Here is a 27,850-nt window from a genome sequence, read left to right as displayed (position 1 = left end):
TTCTTAACTATCAGGGTGGTTAAAGACTGGAATAAATTGCCAGGGGAGGTTGTGGAATCTCCATCTCTGGCGATATTTAAGAGCAGGTTAGACAGACACCTATCAGGTGTGATCTAAATCTAGCATGGTCCTGCCATGAGGGCAGGGGGACTGGACTTGACCTCTCGAGCTCCCTTCCAGTTCTACTGTTCTATGATTCTATGACATCCTCCCCGCCCCCCCATCTCAAATCGGGATACAAAGTTGAGATCTTTAAAGAATTCACCAACGGAAGAACCAATTTGATTTTTCTCCTTGTTTTGGACCCAATTGAAAACGGTCTGATCCTTTGGAAGGGTTCGGTTTAGATTTCAACCGTTCGCCCTGAAACGTCTTTTCAGTCAAATGAGCTTAGAGATCGGAATGAAAAGTTGATTCGTGCCAGAAAATCATGAATTTGTCAGTGGGATATTGTCACTGTTCTGAAACACTGAAAGTTTGGGGGGCCCCTGTGCCCCATTATGTTCATTCTGGGAAAACCCTGAAAGTTGGAGGGGAGGGGGGTTTCTTTGACATTGTTTTCAGGCTGGGAAAGTTGTTGTGCCCGACGCTGTTTCACTAACTGCCATTTCTCATTGCGGTCCAGCTGGAGGAAACTGAGGCACGGGGTGGCTAAATGACTTGCTTTCCGCTCAGTGGCAGAACCAGGCACCAAACCTAGATCTTCTGCTTCCCAGCCTAGTGCTTTCTCCCCTGGACATTATCCATTTGCTTTGGGAGGGCAGCTCCGCCTGGGCGGTGAAAGGGTTAAGACCAGATGCAGCTGGTTTTGTTTGACACCCCCCCAGCTCGCTCCCTGCCAGGGCTCATTAAGCGAACCCTCTGCCCCCTGCCCAGGGAGATTAATAATTCAGGCTGTGACTCCACAGAGCCAGTAGCAGTTTAGCTCCCCCCTCCTTTTTTCCCCTCCTCCTCCTCTCCCTGCCTCTCCCCTCCCTACTCCGGGACTCACTGTGCAGCGGGGATGGAGCAGGGCGCAGGAGCTGCCTAACTCTGCTGGCGGACAGGGCGCAGGAGAGGAGCAGAGGGAGAGCCGCTGGGCTCAGCAGGGTCCTCCCGGGCTGGTAGAGGGGGCAGCGCTTGGCAGGGTTCAGCGGGCGAAGGAGCCGGAGGGCAGGAGAGAGAGACTTGAACTGGAAGAAGAGGGAGCGAGCGAGGGAGCGATGGATCCCAAGGACCGCAAGAAGATCCAGTTCTCCGTCCCGGCGCCCCCCAGCCAGCTGGACCCCAGGGCAGTGGAAATGGTAACGGGCGCGCGGTGGGGGTGGTTTGGGATGTGGGGGTGACACGGCGGAGAAGTGCTGGTGGTAGGGCTGGTGCCTGTTTGCTAGGGTCACCTCCGCCTCCCCCTCCGCACGGGCGCCCGCTCCTGGACATCCCCTGCCCGATAGCCACGCGCTCGCAGACACGCAATTCACACAGCCCGGACCCTCTGCTGCCCGGGTACCCTCGCACCTGCGCACGGCCCCAGCCCTCCTGCACACCCACTGCTCGCCACTCGTGTGCACCCCCGTTTCGCACGCGCGCCCGTGCGTGCCCTCGCATGCACTGTGGCGTGTGCACATTGCGGCGCCCCCAAGTCGCCCAGGGACACAACCTGCGTCAATGCAGCTCAGCGCACGGTCCCACACGCTCTCGATCTTCACACTCACGTGCCACCGGAGGTGGGTGTGAATCCGTGCAACTATAGTGACCCCAAAGGGGACGATTTGCACCAATTGAGTGCCAGGCCCTAGATAGACTGACTCCCCCCCAATCTGATCCCTGGCTAGCCAAGGGCTGAGCACCCCCCCCCTTGAATGCACCTCTTCCCCTTTGCTCCAACTCCATCCCCCCTGAGATGCACGGAGCCAGGACCAGGCTGTCAGCAGGCTCAGGCTGCTGTGTGTTACGCGGAGGGAATGTCACAAAAGCCGCCTGCCCTGGGCAGCCAGGAGGGCAAACCCTGAGTTCTTTGCAGGACCAGGCCCCGTGGCGGGAGAGCAGCCACTTGGGTGCGTGTCAGTGGCCGCGCTGGGTTAAATCCGGCTGCAAAACCCTCGCCAGCCGCACAGGTGCGAGTGAGCCGCCTGGTGCCTCCAGCCAGGCTCCTAGGAAAGGGATTTCCTGCCTCCGGAGGTGCCTGGGCTCCCGCTCCCGTGAGCCCCCAGCAAAGATCGGAAGGGTGGTGGGGAGGGGGTCGGATCAAAGCCCCCTTCTGTCTTGGGGGGGTGGGGGGTGGAGCTCCAAAGTGAGCAGTGTGGCCGGTCGGGACAGGACACAATCCGCGCATGCCAGGCAGGAGGGCCGGGACAAGGTGTGTCGTGGGGGTGCGGGGAGCCAGCGAGCCAAGCTGTGATCCCCTATAGATCCACTTCAAGATGGGGGGGGCGGCAGCACCCTGGGGTCCAGCACCTGACACCTGGTGCAATTGCACAAGTGAGCCTGCTCCGCTTGCACGGTTCACCCTCGTGAGCGGTGAGTCGAGCCAACGTCCTCCGGGCGCACACGCCGCACGGTGCAGCTGGGCACCCGAGAGAACGGTGGTGCTCGGGGTTACCGGCCAGAAGCGAAATGCGGGTCCCCTCCTAGGCATGGGCATGTTTTGACACGTGCAACGGATGGGGGGCGGCGCTTCAGTCAGACCAATGGGACTGTGCGGGGGAGGGCAAAGCTCTCACCTGCCTGAGGCTTGCAATTTGGGGAGGGGTAACAAACCCCCCCCCCCAAACGCTGCCCAGGGTTGTAGGGAAATTCCATTCCCAGGGGCCCGTCAAGTGACCATCTGACGCGTGGCGGGTGCCTCCGCGATCGGAGCCCACAGGCCTGACTGGTGGAGCCGTGGCCAAGCGACAGATGACGCCGTTTGCACCAATTGGCCCCCTTGATCGCACCCTCAGTAGGGAGGCCAAGGGGCTACGGGGACTGATTTCCCTTCCCTTCGCGTGGGGGTGCCACCCAATCCAGGGGTGAGGCAGCATGGGGCTGGCACCTTGCCCGGGTGCTATTAATCAGGCCCATCACCCAGAGACTCCGCCTGTGCCCCTGGAATGACCCAAAGTGCCCCATGTAAGTTGTACCCGGCTTTGGCGCTTCCTCCAGGCGCCTGTCTCTCTCCCTCCATCTCTCCCTTGCTCCTGCGGGGTGAAATCCACATCTGACTTTTTAGTCTGGAGTCGCCCAGAGCAGTGGCCCCCTCACTCTTTCCATCCACGTGTGGAATAAATTTTGTTCCATGCACCACCACTGTTAACTCCTGCTGCCGGGTGTGGGGGCTCTGCTAATCAGCTGGCGGCATTTGAATCTCTCCTGGGGGGCCGCCTAAGCACTCAGCCTACAGGGAACTCTGCCCTGGGGCAAGGAGAGGTGCATCAGGTCTCATGGCCCAGCACAATTCATCCCCGTAGGTTGGAGCAAGCACCCGCTGCAGCTGGATTTTCTGGCCCAGCCTCTCCTGCCATCTCCTCACAAGGGGGTCCCTGGGCTTAGGAGCTTCCCTTTTCAACATATTCATGAATGATCTGGAGAAAGGGGTAAACAGCGAGGTGGCCAGATTTGCAGATGATACCGAACTGCTCAAGAGAGTTAGGACTGAAGCAGACTGTGAAAAGCTTCCAAAGGATCCCACACAACTAGGTGACTGGGCAACAAAATGGCAAATGAATTTTAATGTGGATAAAAGCAAAGTGATGCCCATTGGAAAACCATAATCCCAACTATACGTACAATATGATAGGGACTAAATTCGCCATAACCACTGGAGAGAGAGAGAGATCTTGGAGTCATTGTGGAGAGTTCTCTGGCAACATCCACTCACTGTGCAGCAGCCGCCAAAAAAACAAGCAATGTTGGGAATCATTAAAAAAGGGACAGTGAATAAGACCGAGAATATCTTACTGCCTCGGTATAAATCCACAGTAGCCCACATCTCGAATACGGCATACAGATGTGGTCACCTCTTCTTCTATTGGCACTGGAAAAGGTTCAGCAAAGGGCAACAAAAATGATGAGGGGTTTGGAACGGGTCCCGTATGAAGAGAGATTTAAAAGACCGGGACGTCTCATCTTAGAAAAGAGGAGACTAAGGGGCTGATAGGCTAGAGGTCTACAAATCATGACTGGTGTGGAGAAAGTGAATTATGAAAAGTTATTTACTTGTTCCCGTAACACAAGAACTAGGGGGTCACCAAATGAAATGAATCGGCAGCAGGTTTAAAACAAGCAAAAGGAAGTATTTCTTCATGCACCACACAGTCGACCTGTGGAACTCCTCGCCAGAGGATGTTTTGAAGGCCAACACTGTAACAGGGTTCAAAAAAAGAGCTAAATAAATTCGTGGAGGATAGGTCCAGGTCCTACCCATTAGCCAGGATGGGTAGGAATGGTGTCGCTGGCCTCTGTTTGTCAGACGCTGGAAACGGGAGACAGGAGAGGGATCACTGGATGATTCCTTGTTCTGTTCACTCCCACTGGTGCATCTGGCATTGGCCACTGTTGGAAGACGGGACACTGAGTTAGATGGACCGTCTGGCTGTTCTTATGTTCCCTGGAAACTGGATGGGCCGAGACCTCTCACACTAATACACAACACTGACACACCCCACACAGCCGCTCTCTCACACACACACTGCACCACTCACACAAAGGGTGGGGAACCTCAGGCCTGGGGGCCAGATGCGGCCCCTGAGGTTCAGGGGTCACCCGCTGCCACCCACCCGCAGGACTGGAGCACACAAAATCTATGAGCCTGGGCCCCCCTAGGCTCTGGGGGGTGAGGGGAATGTGGGGAGGGTCTTTCTCCCACTCAGTCAGGGTCTTCTCACTTGTGTGCGGCCCCCGCTTGATTTTTCTGTGGGTCAGCAGCCCTCGACCCAAGAAAGGTTCCCCCTGCCCCGACTTACACCCTTGCTACACCACACTGGCGCGCACCACACAGCCATTCTCCCACGATACACACTCGCACACACAAGTTCACTGACACACGGACACACCACTCCAACACCCAAACTTGCACACCAGGCATTCGTGTCAAATCACGGCACACTCGGGCAAAAGTGTGCACGCACACACACGCGCCCCATCCAAAGAGCTGCACGCCCAGAAGGTCCAGGCACCCTTGGAGAAGCACAGTCCCATGCACCCCAACTGCCTGTCGAGGGGGCTTTCCCCCGTGACCCACCGTAGCAGCTGAGAGCTAATGCCGGGGCCGGACAAAATCCCGGAGCACTTAAAGCAAAACGGGGCCCCCATTCACTTCTAAAGTGACCACTCGCTGTGGATGCTGCAGATCCTGGATCCCTGATTTGGGGTGTCTCAAAGGGTCCCAGGTGCCTAGATGTTGGGGGGGGCTAAGAATGAATCAGGTCTCTTTGATGCATTTCCTGGGTACTGCTGTGTCCCCTCACCCCCATCATACGGAACAGCAGAGCAGGCAGTGAGACCCTAACCACTAGGCAATCCTCCTTAGATTTCAAGCTGGGCACCCAAATATCGGTGCCCACCTTACAAATGTGGTTCCTGATGACACCCCACAGAACCCCTGCCACCCCACGGACAGAGAGGGAAGGCAATAGCCAACACAACAAAATAATCTGCCATGGGGGGGGCTTTTTTCGCCTGCTGGTGCCTGAGCCTTCCCCTGAGCCACGTTTCCCGCAGCCACGGGCGTGGCAAACGGCCTCATTTTGCAAAAACGAAATCCCAGGTGTTTGATTCCAACGTGGCAGGAGAAAACTGGGCGGGTGGGCAGGCTGGCTGCTTGGGGATCTTCCCGCAGGACGGGCTAGTGTCCAGCGCTGCGTGGCAGGGTTGGAAACCTGCTCCCTCCCGTGGCGGGGATCCCCGTGGGCTGATGTTGCGTGGTTTCGACATGCACGCCCAGTGCTGCCCAGTAGAGGGCGACAGTGCTGCCTGCCACGGCAGAGTTTGGCCGCTGCGGGCAGTGGGAGAGAAGTGGCCCGAGTGAGTAGCCACAGGGCTGGCGGGCCTGTGAGGGGCTGGCGAGGGCTTGCGATGGTGCTGGTTTACCGGCGGGGGGGCGGGTTGTGTTATTTATTACATGTATTACCGTAGCTCACAGGCGCCCTAGCCCTGGCCGAGGATCCCGTTGCGCCAGGCGCTGTACAAACCCAAACACGCCCCGAGTTGCTGGCCATCCAACCCTAACACAAGAGCCGGGGTCAGACGGGGTGCGTGGGACCGTATGGGTCAGCGCGGACGGCCGTGAAACCAGGGTCCTGCTGGCCCAACCTTACCGTGTTGTTTCTGGGGCAGGCGAGCTTCCTGGCTGAGCAGCCCGATGCCGCGTCTTGGGTGGCCCCCGAGGCCAGGCCTGGGGACCACAATGGCTCTGACGCCGGGGGGGGGAAGGAAGGAAGGTGAGGGGGGTCTGGAGTATTTGCTCTTTCCCCCACTGCCCCGTGGGGTAATCAAGTGACGCTTAAACCTTTCTCCCCCTTATGCCCCCGTTTAGATCCGCCGCCGGAGGCCCACGCCCGCCATGCTCTTCCAGATGTCGGAGCACTCCTCCCCAGGTGAGGTCCGCTCGGCGAGGGGGCTGGGGCTGCTATCCCAGCCCGGGGGGCACGGCAGAGAGCAGGGGGCAGGCCAGGCACAGGGAGGTTTCCAGGAAGGCAGGGGCTCAGCCACCGCCGGGGAGAGGGCGGGGATGCCAGACCCATTGGCCGGCAGGATCTCTCCTGGTTGTGGCCAACAGCGGAGACACAGCGGGCGACGCCTTCCCAGGGAGAAGCAGGGAAAAGGAGCGGGGAAAAGGGGGCAGCTCCGGGCTGGCCTTTGGGCCCTGCACCGAGGCGGCGTTTGCCTTCCCTCCTTAGCTGCTCTGAGCCCGAGCGCTGGGGATCTGTCGTCCTGCTGCCCCGGCTCGTGGCCTGACTGTCTTTTCCTTCTTCCCGCCTCTCTCCCGCCCTCTGGCTCCTGCAGAAGAGGAATATTCCCCTTACCAGGTCAGTGGAGGCAGGAGGGAGCAGGCCCTGCAAGGAGGGAGGGGGGTGGACGGGCTGGGGAAATGGAGACGCAGTGAAACAACCTAGGATCTGCCCAGCCTGGCAGCCTCAGGAGCCCCCTCCCCAGGGTTGCTTGGGAGGGTGGAGGTGGAGGCAATGGGGCCGCTACAAAGGTCCCTTCCCCCGAGGGGTGTAACTGGCTCAGAACAGGCACAAACGCAGCCTCAGGGCCTGACCCGTCTCCCGAGAGACTTGTCCCAGTTCACCCTCCGGTGGGGGAAGCTGCGACCCTGGCAGCGCCCTCGTCCCCCGGCGAGCGTGGGCGTGGGGGCGAGTGTGGGGCATGGGCTGTGGGTCAGGACGGAGGGGCACCAGCAGAACTGAGGATTGGAATAGTGGGGGGGGGGAGAAGGGGCATTGGCATGCGAAGTGTACGCAGGTTGCCGACGGCGGCTGCTTTCGGGCGCTCACTTCCAGGAGCGCTGCAAGTCACTGCCGTCCCGCAGGATTCATTTTCCGGGAGAAAATGCCCCTGACAACAGCTGGGTGCCCCCCCCTCCGGCCCCGGCTCCTGGCCTTGGGCCTTTGCCTTGCCCTTGTGAAGCCAGCCCGGCAGCGATAGACGGCCTCGTGCAGAGTTACCTTGGAAGCGCCCAAACAACTTCAGCAGCTGCCAAGCCCGGCTCAGTCCCCGCGCTCCAGGAGCTCCCAGCGGGAGACGATCTCTGCCCACGTTTCCCATGACTTCTCCTTGATCTCGCATGAAATTAAGTTCCTTGCTGCGCAGCACAGGGCTAAGCTGGGATGGAAGATGAAGCCCTTAGGAGCCGGTGCAGGGCTTGGCTGCTCTTCAAGTCCACCCCGCCAGGCGCAGAATGCACCGTTCGCGACTGTAGCAGATTTGTGACTTAGCCCAGAGCTGCCGCAAACTTTCGCCGCCTGGCGGGGACCGAACAGCCCCGGCATCTCGCGGGAGGTCGTGGGCAGAGCCCTGCGGAGACTTTGGCCTCCGTGGGGCCAGTTCAAAGTCGGCCCCCGTCCGCATTGACGGCGAATGAAACGTGTCGCCATCAGACGGGGGTTTGACAGTCTCGCGAGCGGCGTGGACCGCCCTGTCTGAGGAGGGGCAGCCCACTCGCGTGGGCTCAGACTCAGTCCACTCGCCTGTTAGAATCCAAACTCACCCGGCCTCCTCTCATCCGCCGACCACCATCGCTGCTCCTGGGAGTTTGGGGGATTGACAGGGAAGCCAAGTTCAGTTCAAGCCCCTTTCCCTCAGGCCTGCCAGCACCAAGGGCTCCTCCCCCAGGAGTCCTCAGCCCACCCCCTAGATCCTCTCTCCCCAGGAAAGTCTCAGCAAAAACTAAGGAGTCCTGGGGCACTTAAAGACTAGCAAATGTAGTGGGGCAAAAACTTTTGCAGGCTGCTGCAGACTTACCGGGCCCCTGAGCAAGGCGGGAGGGGAGGGGGGCGGCTCTGCAGCCCCTCCCCCCAACCCCTCAGTGCCACCCAGAGTGTCCCACATGGGGCTGCAGCTGCTGAATCACTGGGCCCCCTGGTGCTTGCCCCTTTTGCCCCCCCCCCCCCCCCCATCGGCCAACCAGCTCCTTGTTCTCCCCAGAAAGCCATTCCTACTTCTCTGCCACCCGACTGGGCTAGGGAGCCACTCACCCCCAGGAGGCGGCAGAACCCCAGAGCCCTTCTCCTGTGCACGGTGACCTTGCGCTCCCTCTCTCTGGGTGGCGCATAGAGGCGCTCGAATCCCCAAAGGAGTTTAGGAGCCAAACTCCCAGGGATGCAGGCCCGCCGGAAGGGGGGGGCAGGACAAAGGGCCTGGATCCCCGATGGCTGGGGCCTGGGATCCTTTAAATTGCTGTGCTACTGACTGCCTAGCCCTAGCCCCGCCCCTTCCACCTGTGCCCCGCCTCTTCCAGAGGTATGGCACAGGCCCCCGCCCCCCCGCCTTGCCCAGGGGCCCGGCTAGGCTGTCGGCCCCGCTGCGGTAATATTGGGGATAGCTAAGAGCCTAAACACCTTAGTTTGCAGCATGGGAGCTGTGTGGGTCCCAGGACGCGAGCGGGACGAGGTGGGGGATGGGGTAATATCTTTGATAGGACCCAGACAGCTTTTCTTCAGGCCTGGGGAAGAGGGAGCATCCCAGCTAGACACCAGCTGCCGCAGGCTGTTCAGCACAAGGCGTTCGCACGTGTCCCAAGAAACCACCCAGCGAGAAGTGGGCAAATTAGCACAGCACCGGAGGGCAGCGTCGGAGCCAGGGCCTTTCACCTGCCTCCCCGGCGCAAGGCTTTGGTTTGAGCGCGGGGCGGAGGGGTGAGGCCCTGGCACAGGGGCGCGGAAATTGCCCTCCACCGGGTCCGAGGGTGGCTTGGCATTCCCTGCTTTTTGCTTCACAACAGCATCCGCCTCGGGAGGGGCAGCGGGCAGCACATGGGGGTCCTTGCTGTGAATCCAGGGAAGGCAGCTGAACCGGGGCCTCTTTGGCTGAGTCACTTGGGTGGCTGCTGGACCCGCTGTCCCAGTCCTGAGCTTGGCCCTCCAAGGCCCGTGTGACCTGGCGACTCTCGGGGTTGCTCTGCTCTGGTGCTCTTGACTCTCTCCTCCCTTCCAGAGAACGCTGGGCGAGGGCCACCTGCTGAAAACCAAGAGGACCAACCCGTGTGCCTACACCCCACCCTCCCTTAAAGGTACGTTGGCTTTTATTCCATCTCTTGTAAAAAGCGAGCTTGGGGCCAGCCCTGGGCCGAGAGACAGTGCAAAGCTTATGCCTCGCGTACACCCTGCTACACCTGTGAGGTCCAGATCGCTCTCAAGTCCTGTTCCGCCCCCAAAGGATGCCCTGCCTTTCCACAGAGGCATGTTTCATCCTTCACTCCCCTCCTTGTCGGTAAAGCCATCTCACCTCGTCAGTTTCACTTCCTGCTTCTCCTCAGTTTCACATTTCCCTGCACTGAGGTCTGGTTTCCAAAAGCTTCAAGGGAAAAGTGAAACTCCTTAAAGACCGCATGACCCTCTAGATCATAGCTTTGGGGCTCCCGCAGAGCCAGGCTAGCAGGGGGAGCCGGGATGCTGTTCGGGCTTTTCCCTCCTCTACGCCCCATTAAAAACAGCCAGTGTGTTTTATTTGAAATGCCTCAGGCCTGAGGGGTGGCACTTGAAAAAGGCTAAATGCTCCAGAGAGATCAAATAAGCCCAGCCGCAACATGAAGAGGGAGCTAAATTGCGCCATCCCCATGCTACAGGTAGGGAAACTGAGGCACAGCGTGGGAACAGTGACTTGCACTAGGGCCACTCAGCTGGGCTTAGAACAGGGCGATCCTGGCTGTCAGTCCCTTGTTCACGCCACTAGTCCAAGCTTCCTTGTCCTGGGGAATTTGCTCCCTCTGAGATTCTGACAATTATATGGACTAAGCGCTGGGATCAGGAGCGGTCTGAGTCCGGATGCGGCAGCTGGCGTCCCAGGTGGAAGGCGCGATCGACGCCCCTGCCTGCATGGCTGTCAATGGCCGTGACGTAATCATGGGGCACCCCGGCGCCCCGTGACGTCATCGTTGGGTGCCCAGGCCGGCAGCTCCCTAGGCAACTGCCTAGTTTGCCTAGGCTCACGGACCGCCCCTGACTGGGATAAATTGCCTAAGCAGGCTGTAGAACCTCCATCCCTGGAGATGTGTAAGAGCAGGCGAGACAGATGCTTGGGGAGTCAGGGATGATCTAGATCAGGGCTGTGGAACCTTTTATGGGTCAGGGGCCATTGACCCATGTGCGCTCCAGCCCAACGGGGAGACGGCAGGGGGGCTGGAGCGCAACACGGGGTCCCCAGTGCTGGCTGGGGAGCCCTGAGCCTCAGGGGCCAGATCCACACAAGCCAAGGGCTGCATCCAGCCCCCGGCCCTGAAGTTCCCCACCCCGATCTAGATGGAGCTTGTCCTGCCGTGCGGGTGGGGGACTAGACTTGACCTCTCGAGGTCCCTTCCAGTTCTAAGATCGAACCGTAAAGCTGATGGACCCTGATCAGCATGGAGTTGAACATGGGATGTTGCGAGATAAAGCCACGTCCCTCTACAGCAAGAGCTAAAAGGCAGCTGGTTCTCAGCAAAGGCTGGGCGGCAGAGTACGCTGTCCTTTTCTCAGTGCCTCTGGGTTCCAGGCTGGGGTTCTCTTGGGCAGTGGGGAAGTTAAGGTCTGTGCTTTTCTCGCCGGGTTTGCCTATCAGCTGTCCTGGTTGGCAAATAGTTCCCTCTGTTTTTGAGCAATGGGCCAGCATACCTTTTGTGTCCGCCTTAAGCCTTATCTTGAGGTCTTTATGTGGGACTTAGATGGTAGGTGAGGTTTGGAAAGGGCCCTCTCCACGAGGGTAAATTTCTCTCCCGCCTTCCCAAGCTCTATTCTTTTCTCTCCCTCCCGGTGTAAAGCAGCGGCACCGGGCGCAGAGCCGGTGAAGTTACACCCGTGTCAGAGGGAGCCGAATCGGGCCCCCGCGTGTTTACTGACATGATCTATTTAAAGCCCTAATTGGCCGCCGCGTGTGCGTTTGACAATCTGTCTGCATTGCGGGTGCTGCCAAGTATGTAAGAGTTTCCTGCGACGCAGGAATTTCGTTGCGGGGTGCGTGACGCCAGAGCCGCTGCTGCGGGAGGGTAAGTGAGAGGCAGGGTCATCACTCCGCTTCGCTCACCCCTTCTGGCGGCCGTCCTTGTGGTCTCTGGGTGCTTGGCAGGCAGCCTAGAGCTCAGGCTCCCCCTCCAACGCAGCGTGGGCAAAGGCAGCTGCTGCCATGTCACAGATGGGGAAACTGAGGCACATAGCAGGCACCCTGAGGGGTGGCTAGTGGGAAGGAAGACTGAGGAGTGGATTTAGGAAGCACATCTCTTGCTCTGCCACTTCCCCCTCCTTCCCCCTCTCTTACACAATCACAATGTCTCCCATGCGCACACACTGCGTCAAACTCACACATACGCACGCACACGCTCTGTGCCGTGTATGGCAATTTCCCATCCGCCGCCTGCTCCCACTTGATCTGCACGCAAGTATTGTTCTCACCTGTCTCTCTGGCATCTCAGGAGCTGTGAAAGCTGCCAGGAGTCAGGCCTGGCTCTCCCGCCCCCGCGTTCCCAGCCCCCGCCTCGTTCCCGCGCTGCCTTCGAAGGCGCTTTGCTCTCGGCATGGCAGCAAGAGAGGGAAGGCCCCCGACGCTGCCGGGTATGTCATTCAGGGAAAATCATGCCCTGGATTGATATCGAGCCTCCCGCTGGTTAGCGTCGGGCCCAGCTGGGATGAGCCTAGGTCAGCAAAAGCTGCCTCACTTGGGAAAACCCCAGAAAGACCCAGCGGATGTGAACCAGAGTCACTCCAGCACCGTGGGGCCTGTTTACACCAGCGGGAATCTATCCCCAGGGCTCCTTTTGGGTCGGTCCCTCAGGGTGAAATCCCCCAGGCTTTCTCTGGGACTGCCAAGCCCCCATGCGGTCTGAGCCCCGGTCAGCTGACTTGCAGGCGGTCGGTGACCCCAGCCCCACTCCTGGCCCCACCCCTTCCATGAAGGCCCCGCCCCGTCCCCCATACCACGGGCAGGCAAGGCAGCGCGGAGGGGCCTGAGCACAAGGAGGGCAGGCAGCGTGTAGCTCCAGCTCCCTGGCCAGGAGCACTGCGAGGCAGGTGCGGGGGGCAGCAACACTCCGCCCCCAGAATGCCTGCAGCAGGCGTTTTGGGGAGCGGAGTCTGGGTGGGCCAGGCTGGGGGTTTGGGAAGGCAACGGCTCCCCCGTCTCTCATATGCTCGCAGGGCGTGGTCTGTGGTGCTGAAAATAGCAGCGCGGAGACCCTCCCGCTACTGGAATGTTCGAGCCCCCAGCCCGGGTCAGCGGGCGCAGCCAGCCGGGGCCAGAGGGACCCAGAACGTGGTGGGATACACCACAGCGTGGACCCGGAAGGGACAATTGGACCCTCTCGCCTGGCCCCTTGTACATTTCACCCACTGGCCCCAGTACTGCGCCCTCCTGACTTGTCCTCCCCCTCCCCCGGCAGTTTGGCACCCGTCTGCCTTTCAAGCGACCCGCCCAAGGGCCAGTTGTTCAGCTTCGGAAGCCCCCTGCTCCAAGAATCGCCCCCTTTCCGCAGCCAGTGCCGGGAGCAGCACGGGGCAGGAGGAGGTATGGCCGGGGCGTTCCCAAGCCCCCTCCTCCCCTGGCTGATCCACAGTGGCCGTGACGCCCCATTGTAAGTGGGGGAGGGGTCAATTTGGGGCCCCTCTAACTCTGTCCGGGGCCAGAGCAGGCTCCTGGATGGGGGAGGCACATTGTGCTCTGCCCGTGGCCCCTGAGCTCAGGAGCTGTGGGTACGGCCTGGCCCTTTGGAGAGCAGGTGCTGTGCCGGTCTGTCCCTGAGTGGCCATGGGGCATCCCAGCCCACACAGGGCAGCCCCGCCCGCCCACCGCCTGCCTCCCCTCGGGGCATTGCCTGGCCTGCTGGCTGAGCTGCCCAGGAGCCGGCAGGGGCTGAGGGGTGGCCCAGCATGGGGCTCTCTGCCCCCCTCCCTCCGAATCCAGCAGGGAGGCCCTTGCGATCAGTCCTGGTTGTGGGCGGAACAAGCCAACCAGCGTGGGAAAGGGACCCGGTCTCATTCTGCCCAGGTCTGCTGGGATTTGGCTCCTAGGGTCGGGTCGCCAAAGAAATCAGCACTACCTGGGCAGGAGGGGCAGGGGCTGAGATGCCGACACTGACCAGCCAAGAACCCCCCCCCCCCCCCCGCCCCGCTCTCACCACTGGACCATACTCCCCCGCAGAGTCCGGAACAAAATCCAGTTCCTGTCACCCCCGGGATCCAACCACTAGACCGGATTCCCTCTCCCCGCCAGGAACAGAACTCCACAGTCCTGACTGCCAGGCGGTCCCTGCTCTAACCACTATACCACACTCCCGCCCGCAGTTACGAAGCAAGAAACCCGACTCCTGCCCCAGACAACAGCCAGGGAGTGAACGCAGGAGTCCTGCCCCCTTTTTTCACCCCTTTTAGCCCCACGCCCTGATTCTCCCTCTGGGCAGGGCTGTGGGGAGCACGTGCCTTGTTCAGACCCCTGTTCCTGCCAGCCTGCAGCCACCTCTTTTCAATCCTTTGTACCCTGCACTTCGCTCATACAAAGACAACGTTGCCTTTGTTCTTCGCCGTGGCAGGGCTGCAGTCCTCAGCAAGGAATGCACTCAGCCTTGTTTGGGAGACAGTGATCCACTGTTGACAGTGGTTTATTACCTGGCTGTGTTTACAGCCACCTCCAATTCATAAGAACATAACGAGCGGCTGTACTGGGTCGGATCAAAGGTCCCTCTAGCCCAGGAGCCTGTCTGCCGACAGTGGCCAGCACCAGGTGCCCCAGAGGGGGTGGACCGAAGACAATGATCAAGCGATTTGTCTCCTGCCACCCCTCTCCAGCCTCTGACAAACAGAGGCCAAGGACATCATTTTATCCCCCAGCTAGTAGCCTTTTATGGACCTAACCTCCATGAATTTATCCAGCTTCTCTTTAAACTCTGTTATAGTCCTAGCCTTCACAGTCTCCTCTGGCAAGGAGTTCCACAGGTTGACTACGCGCTGTGTGAAGAAGAACTTCCTTTTATTAGTTTTAAACCTGCTACCCATTAATTTCATTTGGTGTCCTCTAGTTTTTCTATTATGGGAACTAATAAATAACTTTTCTTTATCAGCCCTCTCCACACCACTCATGATTTTATAGACCTCTATCATATCCCCCCTCAGTCTCCTCTTTTCTAAACTGAAAAGTCCCAGTCGCTTTAACCTCTCCTCATATGGGACCCGTTCCAAACCCCTAATCATTTTAGTTGCCCTTTTCTGAACCCTTTCCAAGGCCAAAATATCTTTTTTGAGGTGTGGAGACCACATCTGTACACAGTATTCAAGATATGGGCGTACCATAGTTTTATACAGGGGCAATTCCTACCAGTAACCCCCCTCCCCCCATTTCATCTACCCCGATCTGTTTATTTTTCTTCCGTGAAATATACCTTGAATCCACACACTATGTCGGAAAAAACCAACCCCACATCTGAGCGGGGTCCTGGGTGGGGCATCACGTTCTGCCCCCTTCCCCTGCAGTCAGGTCAGTTTTCCCCAACTGGATGGGCTCCTGAAGGATCAGCAAGTCCGAAAACCGACTTTCAGCTGAGTTCAGCTCACCTGAGGGCATCTAAATAAGGATACTTAAAAGGATCTCAAGGCATGGGGAAAAGATTAGAAAAGGGCCACAGAAATGACCAGGGGTTTGGGACAGGTGCCATATGAAGAGCGATTAATAAATCTGGGACTTGCCAGCTTGGAAAAGAGACATGGAAGGGGGGCTAGGAGAGCGCTCTACAAAGTCACGACCGGTGTGGAGAAAGTGAATAAAGAAACGTTATTTACTCCTTCCCACAACACAAGAAGGAGAGGTCACCAAGTGAAATGAATAGGCAGCAGGTTTAAAACAAACAAAAGGAAGGATTTCTTCACACAGCGCACAGTTAACCTGTGGAACTCCCTGCTGGAGGATGTTGAGAACGCCAAGACTATGAAAGGATTAAAAAAACCTAAGTAAGTTCATGGAGGTTAGGTCCATGAGTGGCTATTAGCCAGGATGGGCAGGGCTGGTGTCACTAGCCTGTTTGCCAGAAGTTGGGAACGGGCGACAGGGGAGGAATCACTGGATGGTTCCCTGTTCTGTTCACTCCCTCTCGGGCACCTGGCATTGCCCGCTGGCTCTTGTACCCCCCTCGTGCGACAGCCTGTGCTCCTTGTGCGTTCCAGCCATGCAGCGCATTGTGCAGTCCCACCTGGAGGCCGGCAGCGGGCTGGAGGACGAGGAGGCGGCCGAGGAGGGGGACAGCTCCGAAGAGGAGGCCGAGGACAGCAAGTCGTGTGACCCAGAGGACGCGGACACCGAGATCCCCGGCCCATGCGAGCTGGAGAGCAGCCCCGCGCCGGGTAAGGGAAACGCAGCACCCGTAGCCACGGGGCGGGGGCAGGGGCAGCTGGTGCCCAAAGCAAGTGGGGGGAGGGCTGCAGGGGGCACAGGCAGGCGCCCCTCGACTCGGCCCCACCGAGCTGCCCGCACGTCCTGCAGCTCCCGAAGTGCCCCCTTGGGATAGCTGGGATACCCCTAGTGGTGCCAGTTGGTACTTCACCGTGCAGTACAGGAAACCCTCACCCTTCCTGGCAGAGGCGTCCCCACATTGACTGTGAATGGCACAAACTCTGAATACGGGGGCTGTGGCCCTTGCAGTGAGCTCCCTGCAGCTTCTGAACTCATCACAGGGGCCCTGTAGCCACGGGGAGCTCACCGTGGCTCTGGGCGGCCCCGGGGAGCTCGCCGTGGCTCTGGGCGGCCCCGGGGAGCTCGCCGTGGCTCCGGGCGGCCCTGGGGAGCTTGCCGTGGCTCCGGGCGGCCACGGGGAACTCTCTGTGGCTCCAGACGGCCGCGGGGAGCTCGCTGTGGCTCCGGGTGGCCCCGGGGAGCTCGCCGTGGCTCCGGGTGGCCCCGGGGAGCTCGCTGTGTCTCCAGGCGGCCGCGGGGAGCTCGCCGTGGCTCCGGGCGGCCCCGGGGAGCTCGCCGTGGCTCCGGGTGGCCCCGGGGAGCTCGCTGTGTCTCCAGGCGGCCGCGGGGAGCTCGCCGTGGCTCCAGGCGGCCCCGGGGAGCTCTCCGTGGGGCCTGGGAGCCGTGGTGAGGTCCCAGCAGCTCCCAGCCCCCCCGCCAGGCGACTGCTGTGAGTAGTGGCACCACGAGTCGCGAAGGCTCCTTGCGCCTGTGTAGCCCAGCAGCGCCGTCGCTGGGGAGGAGGGGATGGAAGTCCGAGGAGGGGAGCTCAGGTTCAGATTTGGGGCTGGGGGATGCAGCGGGACCACGTGCTGCGAGGATGGCCCCGGGGGCCAGGAGGGTGGGCGTCCCGTCTGGCAAGGTGAGCGCCAGGTTTCGCAGGGCTCCGGGTGAACGGCACTTTGCAAACCACGCAGCCCGCGGGCATCGCCTGTGGCTGGCGGCAGCTGCAGCTCTCCCCTCGCTGCCAGGCTGGGACTCGGGAGCGATGCTTCATGGCTGACCTGGGGCAGCCAGGTCGTGCCTCAGTTTCCCCACGGGGGGGCGGGCAGTGATGCTCCCTTCCACCTGGGCCTGACCGCAGCACGGCTCACGGCTCTCTCGCTGGCAGGGCCGTCCCATTCGATAGCACAGGGGTGGGTCGCCGCTCTCCTCGCTGGAGCCTCCTCAAGCCAGGAGCGCCGTCCCTAAACCCGAGAGCCGGGCGAGTCTCCAGGGCGCTGACCTGCAGGGGGCTCCAGGCTGCCTGGTCCCACTTAGGGCGTTTGCTGGCTCCTCCAGGAGCGTTCGCATCCGTGCTCCAGCTGGAGGGCTCCTGGCACGTCCAAGGGCATCCTGCTGGCCTGCCCCCCCAGATTCCTGTTTGAGGGGCTCAGACCACGTCTCAGCTCTTTAGGGTCCCTAGAGGCTCAGATCTTCCAGCTGCAGGGGCTGGATGGGTGGGACCCCGAGCCGTGCGCCTGGGACAGGCCGTGACGTCCGTGTGGGAGGGTCAGGGGCTGGCCAAAGGCTCTGGGGTGGCACGCGTGCAGGCAGAGGGTCGCGGGGCTTTCTGGGCCATCTGTGGTGAGGGGAAGGCAGGGTGGGCCGGGGGCGGGGGGGGCTTCTAACCTCTCCGGCCCTCGAGGGAGGTGATGGGTTTGAAGGGCGGGAGAGCAGTTGGCAAGCAAATTCCTGCCCGTGTGCGTGAGCCGAGGCCGTTTTCCCTGGATCGGCGCGGGGAGGGCGGGCGCTTTGCAAGCGGGTGGGAGGCAGCCGGAATAGCAAAATTCTATATAAAGGCCTCGCAATCCCCCCTCAAGCCCAGCCCGTTCCTGGATCCCACTTGCCAGGGACCCGCTGCGCATACTAAAATATCCCTTCATTTAGCGCCTTTGCTGCTAGGGAGAAACCTGTAACTACCCCCCCACACACACACCAAGCACACGCCCCCCCCTCCCGGTACCATGAGCCATCAGTCACCTAGGAAACCACATCGCTGTTGCTTGGCACAAAGGAGCGGGGAGCCGGGTGCCTTGGCATGCGAGCAGAGACGCTCACCCACCCCAGCCCACCCACCTGCTCCCCCTGTGCCGGCCGGGGGGGAGCGATTCCCCACCCGACTCCCCATGGCATTGACGGGGGGAGAGCCACTAGCTGCCCGCATGGGCCTGGGCATGCCGGGGGCATTTCTCTTGGCGCTCTGGCAGCTCCGCACCCGTCTGTGCTGGGCAGCGCGAGCTGGGAAAGGCTGGGAGGGGTTAGTGGCAAGTTCTTTGTTTGGTGGGGCTCCAGCCCCGGCCTCGGCACATTCCCACCTGCTATCCCAGCCTCGGGCTGCCCCCCTCCCCTGCTCTGCCCGCGCCCCTCCCTCCTGCCCTGCAGCCCCCTCCCCGTCCACCCCCGGGCTCCCCACGCCCTCAGAGCCCTGCCGATGCAACAGTAGCGAGAAATCAACGCCGGCGTTTGGAAGGCGCCTCTCCCGGAAGCACTGGGGGTGGGGGGAATCGTCCTCGTCCTGTTTCAGATTTGTGTCCCAGGAGCCGTTCGCTGGCCTGGTCGGGAGCGGGGCCCCGCCAGGCAGGGCCCTGCACTCGGGAAGCCGCGGCGCCTGTCCCGACGCCCGGCAAACGTACAGTCCCCGAAGACAAGTCGGGGATGAAGTGGGGAGGGGGCAGGGCCAGCGGGAAGGAGCTAATCAGCCAGACCCAGCCTTCCCGACAGCAATGCCTCTGCAATTAGCGATAGCCAGCGCACCAGCTGTCCCAAGGAGCCCCCAGCCGTCGCCGACTGGCGGATTTCCGACGGGCCGCACGGTAGCGGAGGCATCTGAAGGAAGGGAGGGTAGCAGCTGCGGATGGCCCTCCTTGGGCTCCGTGATTAGATGTATTACCGGGGCACCCAGGGGCTTCCGCAGCCAGCAGGGGCCCCGTGTGCAGGGAATTCTACGTCTCTAGAGCAAGACGCAGCCCCTGCCTCGCAGTTACTGTCTAAATCGGGGTGGGGAACCTCAGGCCCAGGAGCCGGATCCGGCCCCTGAGTTTCAGGGGCCCCCCTAGCACTGGGGAGCCCGCGCTGGTGCTCAGGCCCCTCCGCTGCCCCACCATGGGGCTGGAGCACATTCGGGGGATGTGGGGAGAGTGTCTTCCTCCTCCTCGGTCAGTGAGGGGTTTTTTTTTTTGCTTCTCCCTGGCGTGCGGCTCCTGACTGTTTTTTCTGTGGGTCAGCGGCCCCTGCCTCAAAAATGGTTCCCCACCCCGGTCTAAAGCGAGTAAAGATGGGAGGGGAAACTGAGGCACAGAGTAAAACGCAGGTCTCCTGAGTCCTCTCCCCCGGGCCTAGCCACTCAACCACTATGTGGGACTGAAGAATTAGCCCCCGGCGGGGGTCTGTCACCTGACCTGGCAGCAGCATCTCTAGGGCTGAGAGGGGCGGCCGATCCCTAGGCCCCGTTCAGCCCTTGGACAGTCTGCCGCAGCTGCAGACAAAGGGGGTGCACCGAGCCAGCGGTGGCAGGGGGAAATTCCCCTACCCCTGTAGGGACACCGTCTGCTGAGATCTGCCACACTCACCCCACCAAACAGCCATCAGAGGGGACCAAGGGCGATTGGACGGTGAGTCACAGAAAAGGGGGGGGCATTTAAATTCAGCCGGGGGGGAGGGACGGGGTTGGGCGCGGTATCGCCCAGAAGGCTTATCTGGCTGCTCTATTCCTTCCAGAAGACCAGGTCACGAAGGAGCTGCCTCTGGCCCTGGAGACGGCCGCCCGCCCGAAGCCCATGCTGCCGAAGCAGCACTCCGGTAAGGGGACGGCTCCCTCGCGTGCAATACCAGCGAAGGGGGGGCTGCAGCCTCAGTCTCTCACACAGCGAGAAAACAGCCCCAGCCCAAGCTGGGAACCAGCTGACGCCGCTTTTCACAGGCTCTCACCCCTTCCCCGGCGTGCGTGCACCCTCCCCCCCCCCCCGCTAAGCTCCAGAGGCGCCGGGAAGCAGGTGATTACAGCGGAGAGACGTTTTCTCAGGCCAGGAGGCACCTGTCATCGCGCCGGCGTCTCTCACCTCGGGGCGACGGGCCTGGGGTTTCACACCTGCCCCGGTGTCCGTGCCACCTGCACACCCAACCCCCCTGCTTCTGGAGGGGACAGCCAGGCTGGTGTGCAGGGAGGGGGGCAGGCGGAGGGGAGATAGGCTGACACTCGGGAACGCAGCTGGTGGCGCAAGATTTGGCGTCGGAGCGAACCGGGGCTGTCCGTGTGCATCCAGCAACCTAGTGAAGGAGCCTTCTCTGCGTTCACGGCCCCACCCCACGCCTGCCTCTCTCCTCCCGCAGTAGGTTGGGCCGGCGCGGCTGTTTGGCAAAAAACCCGGGGCCAGAATCAGCAGTGAGTTCCTCTGGGGTGGAACCAGAGAGACACGAATGGAGTCACTCTGGATTTACACCAATCACCGCACTCTGGCCCTTGTGGATCACAACCAGATCAGAGTCTGGTCTCATTTCCCGCCATGTTACATTTGGAGTGACTCCACCGGAGGCGAGGGAACCGCTCCAGATTTACCCTGGTTTCACCCAGGGCTGCATCTGGCCTCATGTGTCCGTCTCTGGGTCACTACAAAGCCCGACGAGGCTTAGAACTGAAACCCAGGCTTGGTTTCGCTTTTGGGACGGGTGCCACTTGAACTTTCTGGAGCAAGGCTGGCTCTGGGTGACGCGGGCTAACGGCCCTGTCACAAGAGGGGGAGCAGCCCGCCCGGACTCCAGCAGTCCCAGTTACACGCCCGAGGAAACGAAGTGGGTCGCTTTCACTTTCTGCTACAGCCGTTTTGCTTGGCAGCCGCGAGAGACAAAACCCGGCCGTGCGATTTGGCAGCTACTCTGCAGAGTTAATAGCCTCGCCCACCCCAGGACTGGGCCCCTCCTTTGTGGGGTTTCACTCCTGTGTGTGGCTGCATTTCTGGATTTGAACCTAGGCCCTCTGGAGCTTAGCGTAGGCGTTTCTACAGCATGAGCTACGAAGCCAGCTGGCGCTCAGCTCAGGCTGTTTGAGCTAAAACGTGGGTAAGAAGTTTGAGCTAAAACTTGTTCTTATCCCTCGCCGTACGTGGTCTCAGAGCCACGGCACGGGACAGCGAACCCCACGTGCCGTGGGGGTTCCATGCGCAGTGAGCGGGGCCACTCTAGGGGTGTGTCTAGACTACAGGGTTTTGTCGATGAAAGTGGACTTTTGTCGACCAAACGATACCTGCGTCTACACTACCCCCGCGTTCTGTCGACAGTAAGTCGACCGAACGTGGCAGTTTTGTCGATGGCGGTAAACTCATTCTACGAGGAAGAACGCCTTTTGTCGATAGAATTCTGTCGACAAAAGGCGCGATTGCATCCACACTGTGCTGTTTCAAAAGAGAGCGTCGAGACTGTCGAAAACGCGGCTTGCTTTGGCGACAGAACGGGCTGTAGTCTGGACGCTCTCTTTCGACAGAAGCTTGGTTGACAGTATCTGTCGACCGAAGCCTGTAGTCTAGATGTACCCAAGGATTCTTCGCCAGGCAGCTGGAGCGAGAATTTGTCCGCCCTTCTGGGCAGGGTCTGGGAATTGTGGGACAGCGCCGGAGGCGAATCCAAGCTGTTTCCGCTCTTGCCTGCAAATGCAGTGGAGGGGCTACCCGGGGCTTTTGGCGCCGAGACGTGTTCGGATTCTTCCCCAGCCAGTAGGAGGCGAACTGCTCTGTCCTTGCAAGAGGAATTGGGGGGAGGCACTGGGGGACTCTCATCAGCACGCCAGGGGTGTGGCTGGAGTTAAAGGAGAGCCGCAGGTCTCCACACCCAGGTCAGAGAGGGGGTGCTTTTTGGGGGGAGGTTTGAGCTAAAACTTGGGAAAGAGCCTGGGGTAACTGCAGGGAAAACAGGCAAACGTAGGGGTCAGGATTACGTGTGGCTGGCAGAAGCAGGGTGAACTCCGCACCAATGAGACACCCTGCTTGGCAAATCCTCCTTCAGCCCTTCTCCAACGGGGGGCAGTTCCCTTCTGGGCCCCCGTTCCCCTGCCCCCCCGCCCCCCAGAGCGGTGTGTGGGGACGGGCTGGCGTATGCCCTTGCTTGGAAGGCTAGTGCCTCTCCGCTTTCACAGACCAGCTGGCTCCCGGGGGAGTTGGCTTCTCCCTGCCGCAGGGACGTGAGTTAAGGGGGAGGGTGTTTCCATGGGTGGGGGAACAACAGGCCCCTGAACTCTTCCCATTCAATGTGCAGGCAACCCCTCTAGTTTTAGGGAAAGCGGAACCCGCCTGGGCTGGTCTCCACGGCAGCTCCGCAGCCCACTTCCTCTGGGCGGGGGCGCCTCTGTCTGACAGTAAAGGGGTCCCGGGTCCATCGGTTCCCCCGACTGCCTTGCCCGCATGCTTACCGCCGTGCCTGATTAACCGTCACCCAGCCGGGCCTGTCACGCTGCGGGGGGCGCGGCCGGCTGGTTAACCCGTTCGTTTATCGGGTTACCATGGTCGGCGGGATTGGACGGCCCTGGCTCTCGCACCCGGTTGTTGAGAGACGTGATTCCCCCAGCACTGGGTTCCTCCCCGCCTAAGGGACGTGATCCGCTAATCTCCTGGGGCTAACCAGTTCAGCTCCTTTGGCAGAAAAGGAGTCACTTCAGAGTAAGCCTCGTGTAAATCAGAGCATCACCCTGACGCAGGAAGCGTCTGGGCTCTCCTCTCAGCCCACCCACCCTGAGCCGGGGCTCTCCCTGGGCAGTTGGCGCGCTCGAATATTGCACATCGAGCCGGGATAGGAGTTGGGTCCCTGGCCGGTTGGGTTCTCCCTTTTGTTGGTGATTTCCTCTGCAGATTCCGTGTTGTTCTCTCTTCTCGGTCACCGCGGCTCCCCCGAGAAGCCCCAGGAAATGAGACCAGAGCCTTTGAACCGCGGATCTACCCCGCTGTCGCCAAGTCGCACAAAAGGAAAGGTAATCTGCGGGCGGGGTAGAGAACAGGATCCCTGGCGATTTGGTGCTGTGGGTGGCAGACCCGGCAATGCCTCGCGGGTTAAGCGTCCCAGCCACATCTCCATTGTTTCCAGAGGCTGCTCCTACCTGGCCCAGCCCTAACCTGGGCCCAGACTTTATCAGCCCTGGTGTTGCATGTGTCTTGTTTGGGTTTGGAAACAACAAGGCTAAACTTAGCGCCATTTTCAAGTCCGTCTCTAACGCCAGGTGTCCGCTACAAAGTCTTGTCGGACTAGCTAATGTCGTTAACGCAAGAGCTAGGGGTCACCACATGAAATGAATAGGTAGCAGGATGAAAACAAACAAAAGGAAGTTTTTCATCACGCAGCGCACTGTTAACCTGTGGAACTCCTCGCCAGAGGATGGTGTGAAAACCAGGACTTTAACAGGGTTAAAAAAAACTAGATAAATTCATGGAGGTTAGGACCATCAATGGCTATTAGCCAGGATGGGTAGGAATGGTGTCCCTAGCCTCTGTTTGTCAGGGGCTGGGGGTGAGTGACAGGGGAAGGATCACTTCATGATTCCCTGTTCTGTTCACTCCCTCTGGGGCACCTGGCATTGGCCACTGTTGGCAGACAGGACAGTGGGCTAGATGGACCTTTAGTCTGACCCAGTGTGGCCGTTCATATGTTCTTATGTTCAGGGAGGCCGTCTTACTGTGCCAACAGAGGAACACTGTCTTCTGGCACAAGCTGCATCTATTAGGGATTGACAAGTGTAACCGTTCAAACAATTAACCGATAGGCCTGGGTTTATTCGTTACCGTTAACGGTTACATGCAGGCTCCTGTCCACTCCTGAGGAGCCCGGCTGCCGTCCTGCATTGCCGAGATTCGCAGCAGTTACACAATCCCCGAGCGTCTATAGCCGGGGACTGTGCCAGGCTGGCATTTGTAGTGCAGTCAAGGCCTAAGGCAGGCTGGGCCGCATTTTCAGAGCCTTGGTCACCAGCTCCCCTGGGTTTGTCCATTTCACTTCTCCTTCTCCAAGTTTAGCCATGTTGCTTCCAAACCCAAACAAGAATAAAGAAAAGTGATTGACTTGTTCCCATAATCTAAGAACTAGAGGACACCAAATGAAATTAATGGGTAGTAGGTTTAAAACTAATAAAAGAAAGTTCTTCGTCACACAGCGCACGGTTAACCTGTGGAACTCCTTGCCAGAGGAGGCTGTGAAGGCTAGGACTATAACAGAGTTTTAAAAAAGCTAGATAAATTCCTGGAGGTTAGGTCCATAAAAGGCTATTAGCCAGGGGGTAGGAATGGTGTCCCTGGCCTCTGTTTGTCAGAGGCTTGAGATGGATGGCTTGTTCATTGTCTTCGGTCCATCCGCTCTGGGGCACCTGGTTCTGACCACTGTCGGCAGACAGGAAACTGGGCTAGATGGATCTTTGGTCTGACCCAGTACGGCCGTTCCTATGTTCTTATGTACTTCCTCTGCAAGCCGAGCCCCAGGGGTCTCAGAAATTCAGGCAGCAGCCGCTCGTGGCTGCAAACCCATCAGGACTCCCCCCCACCCCCCGCCCCCATCGTCTTTCATTAACCTCCCAGCTGCGCTTTCCCTGCCTGCGTGTGGAGAGCGATGGGCTGACTGGGAGGAGTTTTGGAGCAGGGGGGCTCCAGGACAGGTCTGTATCCAGGCAGGGGATAATGTCGAGGGAAGGAGGGTTGGCTCTGGATCGGTCTGGGGCACCGCTGCTTGTTCAGGATTTCACCGACTCAGGGGGACCTTGTGAGGCAGGCGTCTCGCTGCCGCCGGGAGCCCTCTGCCCGCAGGGATGGGGACCGGGGACGCCCGTCGTGTGAGTGACCCGCTGGGGTGTGCTCCTGCTAGGTGGCCAGAAAGTCTCCTTCGCTGGCGGGATCGCGGAGCTCGGGGATGAGCTGAACTCACTCGCTGAGTGGGAGAAACCTGAAGCCACTGAAGGAGACGGGACCAAGAACCAGGAGCCGGATCCAGGGCAGGATAGTCCTTCTCCAAGCGGTAAGGTCCTCAGCCTCGGGAGCCAGAAGAGGGCTGGGGGTGCGGGCTGGGTGGCGGTGGGAAATGTGGTGTAGGAGGAGCCTCCGCATACTTAATCAGTGCTAGATGCGGTGTCTGTAAACAGAGCCAGGCAATGCAACGCCTCGGGGGCCCCGCTCCATAAGGGGCTCTCAGACCTTCCCGAACATCCATAACAGCAGCCTCCTCTAACCCACAACAGTGGCCTTCCACCACTGGGGAGGGGACGCTTTGTTGATCTCCCTTGGTGGTGACGAGGGTGGGTCCAAGATCCAGGGCCCCGGGCGCTGGACAAACCAAGAACCTGCCCCTCCCAGCCATACACGGAGGACTCCGCTCGACTCAGGATCTGCGCACCCGGCCACATGCAAACCAATAGTAGCAATGCTCCTTGCCCCAGGGTGCTCCATCTACAGCGGCTGCATCTTCTCCCCCCCCCCTTTTTCTCCTCCCCAGAACACATCAAGGAGCGGAGACACGTCGGCTTTGCAGAGAGACCCCCGCACTCTGTGAACGTCGAGAACAGTTAGTTTGGGTGGCAGAAGGAAGACAGAAGAAACTGTCCCCTCGAAGGACTGCGCTCGTCTTCCTGCTCCACGCCGTGGATTCTCTTTCCTTAACGGCTTCGTTTACTTTATTCCCCCCTCCCCCCCAATTTCCTTTCTCATCTCTCTGGTTTTTCCCGTCACCCGCCAGTGGCTGGCTTGTCTATGTGAAGTGAATTTAATGCTGGCGAAAGGCGGCAGCTTGACAGATGTTTGAAAGCCTTTGCATGTCCATCTAGATGATAGAGGTGGGCAAGTCCTCTTGCTACGGGGCGCTGAATCCATCCCAGGCCAGGAAGCTACTGCAAGATTTTCCCTTTTCTCCATTTACTTAGCGCTCTAGCCTATCCATCAAAACGTGCCAAACTCTGGGGCTTCCATCCGTCCCTTGGGAGACAATCCCATGTCCCGGTGCAGTACAGAGGCCAAACTTCCCTTGCGTCCTCAACCGGGGAGTTCAGTCTTTTGGGGCCATTCAGGGAACGTCTGCACTGCAACACTATTTCGAAATAACCAGCGCTATTCTGAAATAACTGAGTCCGCGTCTACACAGCAGGTAGTTATTTCGAAATCGTGCCAACGTACCGTCAAGCTGGAGGACTTCTTACTCCAGCTGTGTCTACACACAAAGAAAAGTTGGAAAAAGAGATGCAATTTGTGTCTCTTTTTCTGCTTTTCTTCCAAAAGAGGCTTTTCCACCATTTCGTCTGTCTACACGGGACCAAATGTCGAAAAAACCCTCTTTCGGAACATCCCTTCTTCCTCATAAAACGAGGTTTGCAGGGATGCCAAAAAAACATGCCTGCTTTTCTGAATTTGTTTCGGAAAAGCAGACGCGTTCCTTAGACGCGGCAGAGTTTTTCCGGGAGACCTCCGGTATCCCGCCTGCCCCAGCTCTGCCCGACCAGAGCCGAGCCGAGCGGACCCCCGGTGGACCCGGCACTCGAACCCGTGACCCTCTCCTTGCCCCAGGGGGCTCAATCTACAGCGGCTGCATCTTCTCTCCCCGCCTCTACCTCCGTGTCCTGTAACCCTCATTGCACGAGGAATAAGGGCAGTCGGAGGAAGAGGGCTCCGTTTCGAAATAAGTGCTGTGTAGATGCTCCCGATCTCAAAATAAGCTACGCAATGGACGTAGCTCGGTTTGTGTAGCTTATTTCGAATTAAGCCCTCAGCGTTGCCCTCTTTGCTGGGGCCTGCCAAACGTTGGGTGGTGAGCAAAGAGTGTCAAATAGCGATTCATCAGAGGCGGGTCCCCTGCCCACACGAACAGACCTGAGACTCACGAGTCTTGGAGTTGTTCTTGCATGAGATGCCCTAGGGTATGGGAGGGATTCCTTCCTTCCTTTCCCCTTCTCCTTCCCCTTCCTTCCTTCCTGGTGACGATCAGGTCTTTAGTGCCACTGGGGTGTACGTTTCATGAAAGCAAACCAGGCCTTAGCTCCTCTGAAGAGCCGCAGCGTGTGAGGGGGCCGCCGGGGCAAACTCCAGCTCCCTGTTGCAGAGGGAAGCCCAGGGCGACTCGGGGAGTGCTGACCCGAGAGTTTGAAGAGGATTCCCTCAGCAGAGCATCTCCGTGACTTTCAGTCCAGCAGAATCCAGGTGTAGGGACGCCGAACACAGGAGACAGGGCAGGCAGGAGCACTTGAAAAGGAAAGTGTGACATAGAAGGGGGGACCAGATCATAGCGGACTGCCAGCCCCGGAGCCTGAAGTCCTCCGGTTCATATCCTGAGGGCAGACAGGCTCCGCCTCAGCTTCCCCCAGGAACGTGCCTCCAGCTGGATCTGCACAAGGACCCAGCTCTGGTTCCTCAAAGCTGTTGTTGGTGCCTAACTCCCCTAGAGCCCCCACCTCTGGCAAGGGAGAAGAGAGTCCAGAGGCCGGTTTGTGCCAGGGAGGGTGATTTTTGCCACGTGGCCACTTACCTTCCGGGACCTGAGCCAAGAACCCCTCCCTTGTTCCACGGACGCTTCGGACGGCTAGCGGCCTGAGCTGGATTGGAACCAGCCCCCTCGAGGGAACGTTAACATGGAACAGGCAAGAAGTTCTTTTATTTGCCAAATGCTGTTTTCCATGGTTCGGTCCTCCCTACGGGGGGGGGCTGCGAGCAAGAGGCAGCTTCTTAGCCTAGTTTAGGTCTCTCTCTCTCTCTCTTTTCCTCTCTGTACCCTTTGATCCTGTATTGAGCAATGCCCCTTCCATGCACCCGACCAGCTCCTTGTGGCTGTAATAAAGCTTTGTAAATAA

At 59.6% G+C, this 27,850-nt stretch overlaps 1 protein-coding gene across 4 annotated transcripts; it reads left to right on the top strand.

Annotated features, from left to right (window-relative positions):
* Nucleotides 1-28: 28 nt before the first annotated feature.
* PPP1R1B (protein phosphatase 1 regulatory inhibitor subunit 1B) lies at nucleotides 29-27,850 on the top strand. 4 transcript variants are annotated; one of them, XM_075911265.1, is made up of 9 exons: nucleotides 31-1,283; nucleotides 6,491-6,551; nucleotides 6,961-6,983; nucleotides 9,613-9,688; nucleotides 15,795-15,971; nucleotides 19,783-19,860; nucleotides 22,943-23,014; nucleotides 24,889-25,038; nucleotides 25,513-27,850. In XM_075911265.1, exons 1-9 carry the CDS (start codon nucleotides 1,203-1,205, stop codon nucleotides 25,584-25,586), a joined length of 792 nt encoding a protein of 263 aa, XP_075767380.1. In that variant the 5' UTR covers nucleotides 31-1,202; the 3' UTR covers nucleotides 25,587-27,850. The 4 variants fall into 4 exon arrangements, with proteins under 4 accessions (XP_075767382.1, XP_075767380.1, XP_075767379.1 ...); XM_075911264.1 differs by having other exon boundaries at nucleotides 42-1,283; nucleotides 19,780-19,860; XM_075911266.1 differs by having other exon boundaries at nucleotides 47-1,271; nucleotides 19,780-19,860.

The sequence above is a fragment of the Pelodiscus sinensis genome, chromosome 29, assembly GCF_049634645.1.
Source record: "Pelodiscus sinensis isolate JC-2024 chromosome 29, ASM4963464v1, whole genome shotgun sequence".
Taxonomy (NCBI): Eukaryota; Metazoa; Chordata; order Testudines; family Trionychidae; genus Pelodiscus; species Pelodiscus sinensis.
Note: the sequence above shows the minus strand (reverse complement) of the source record. Positions and strands in the feature narration are given on the sequence as shown.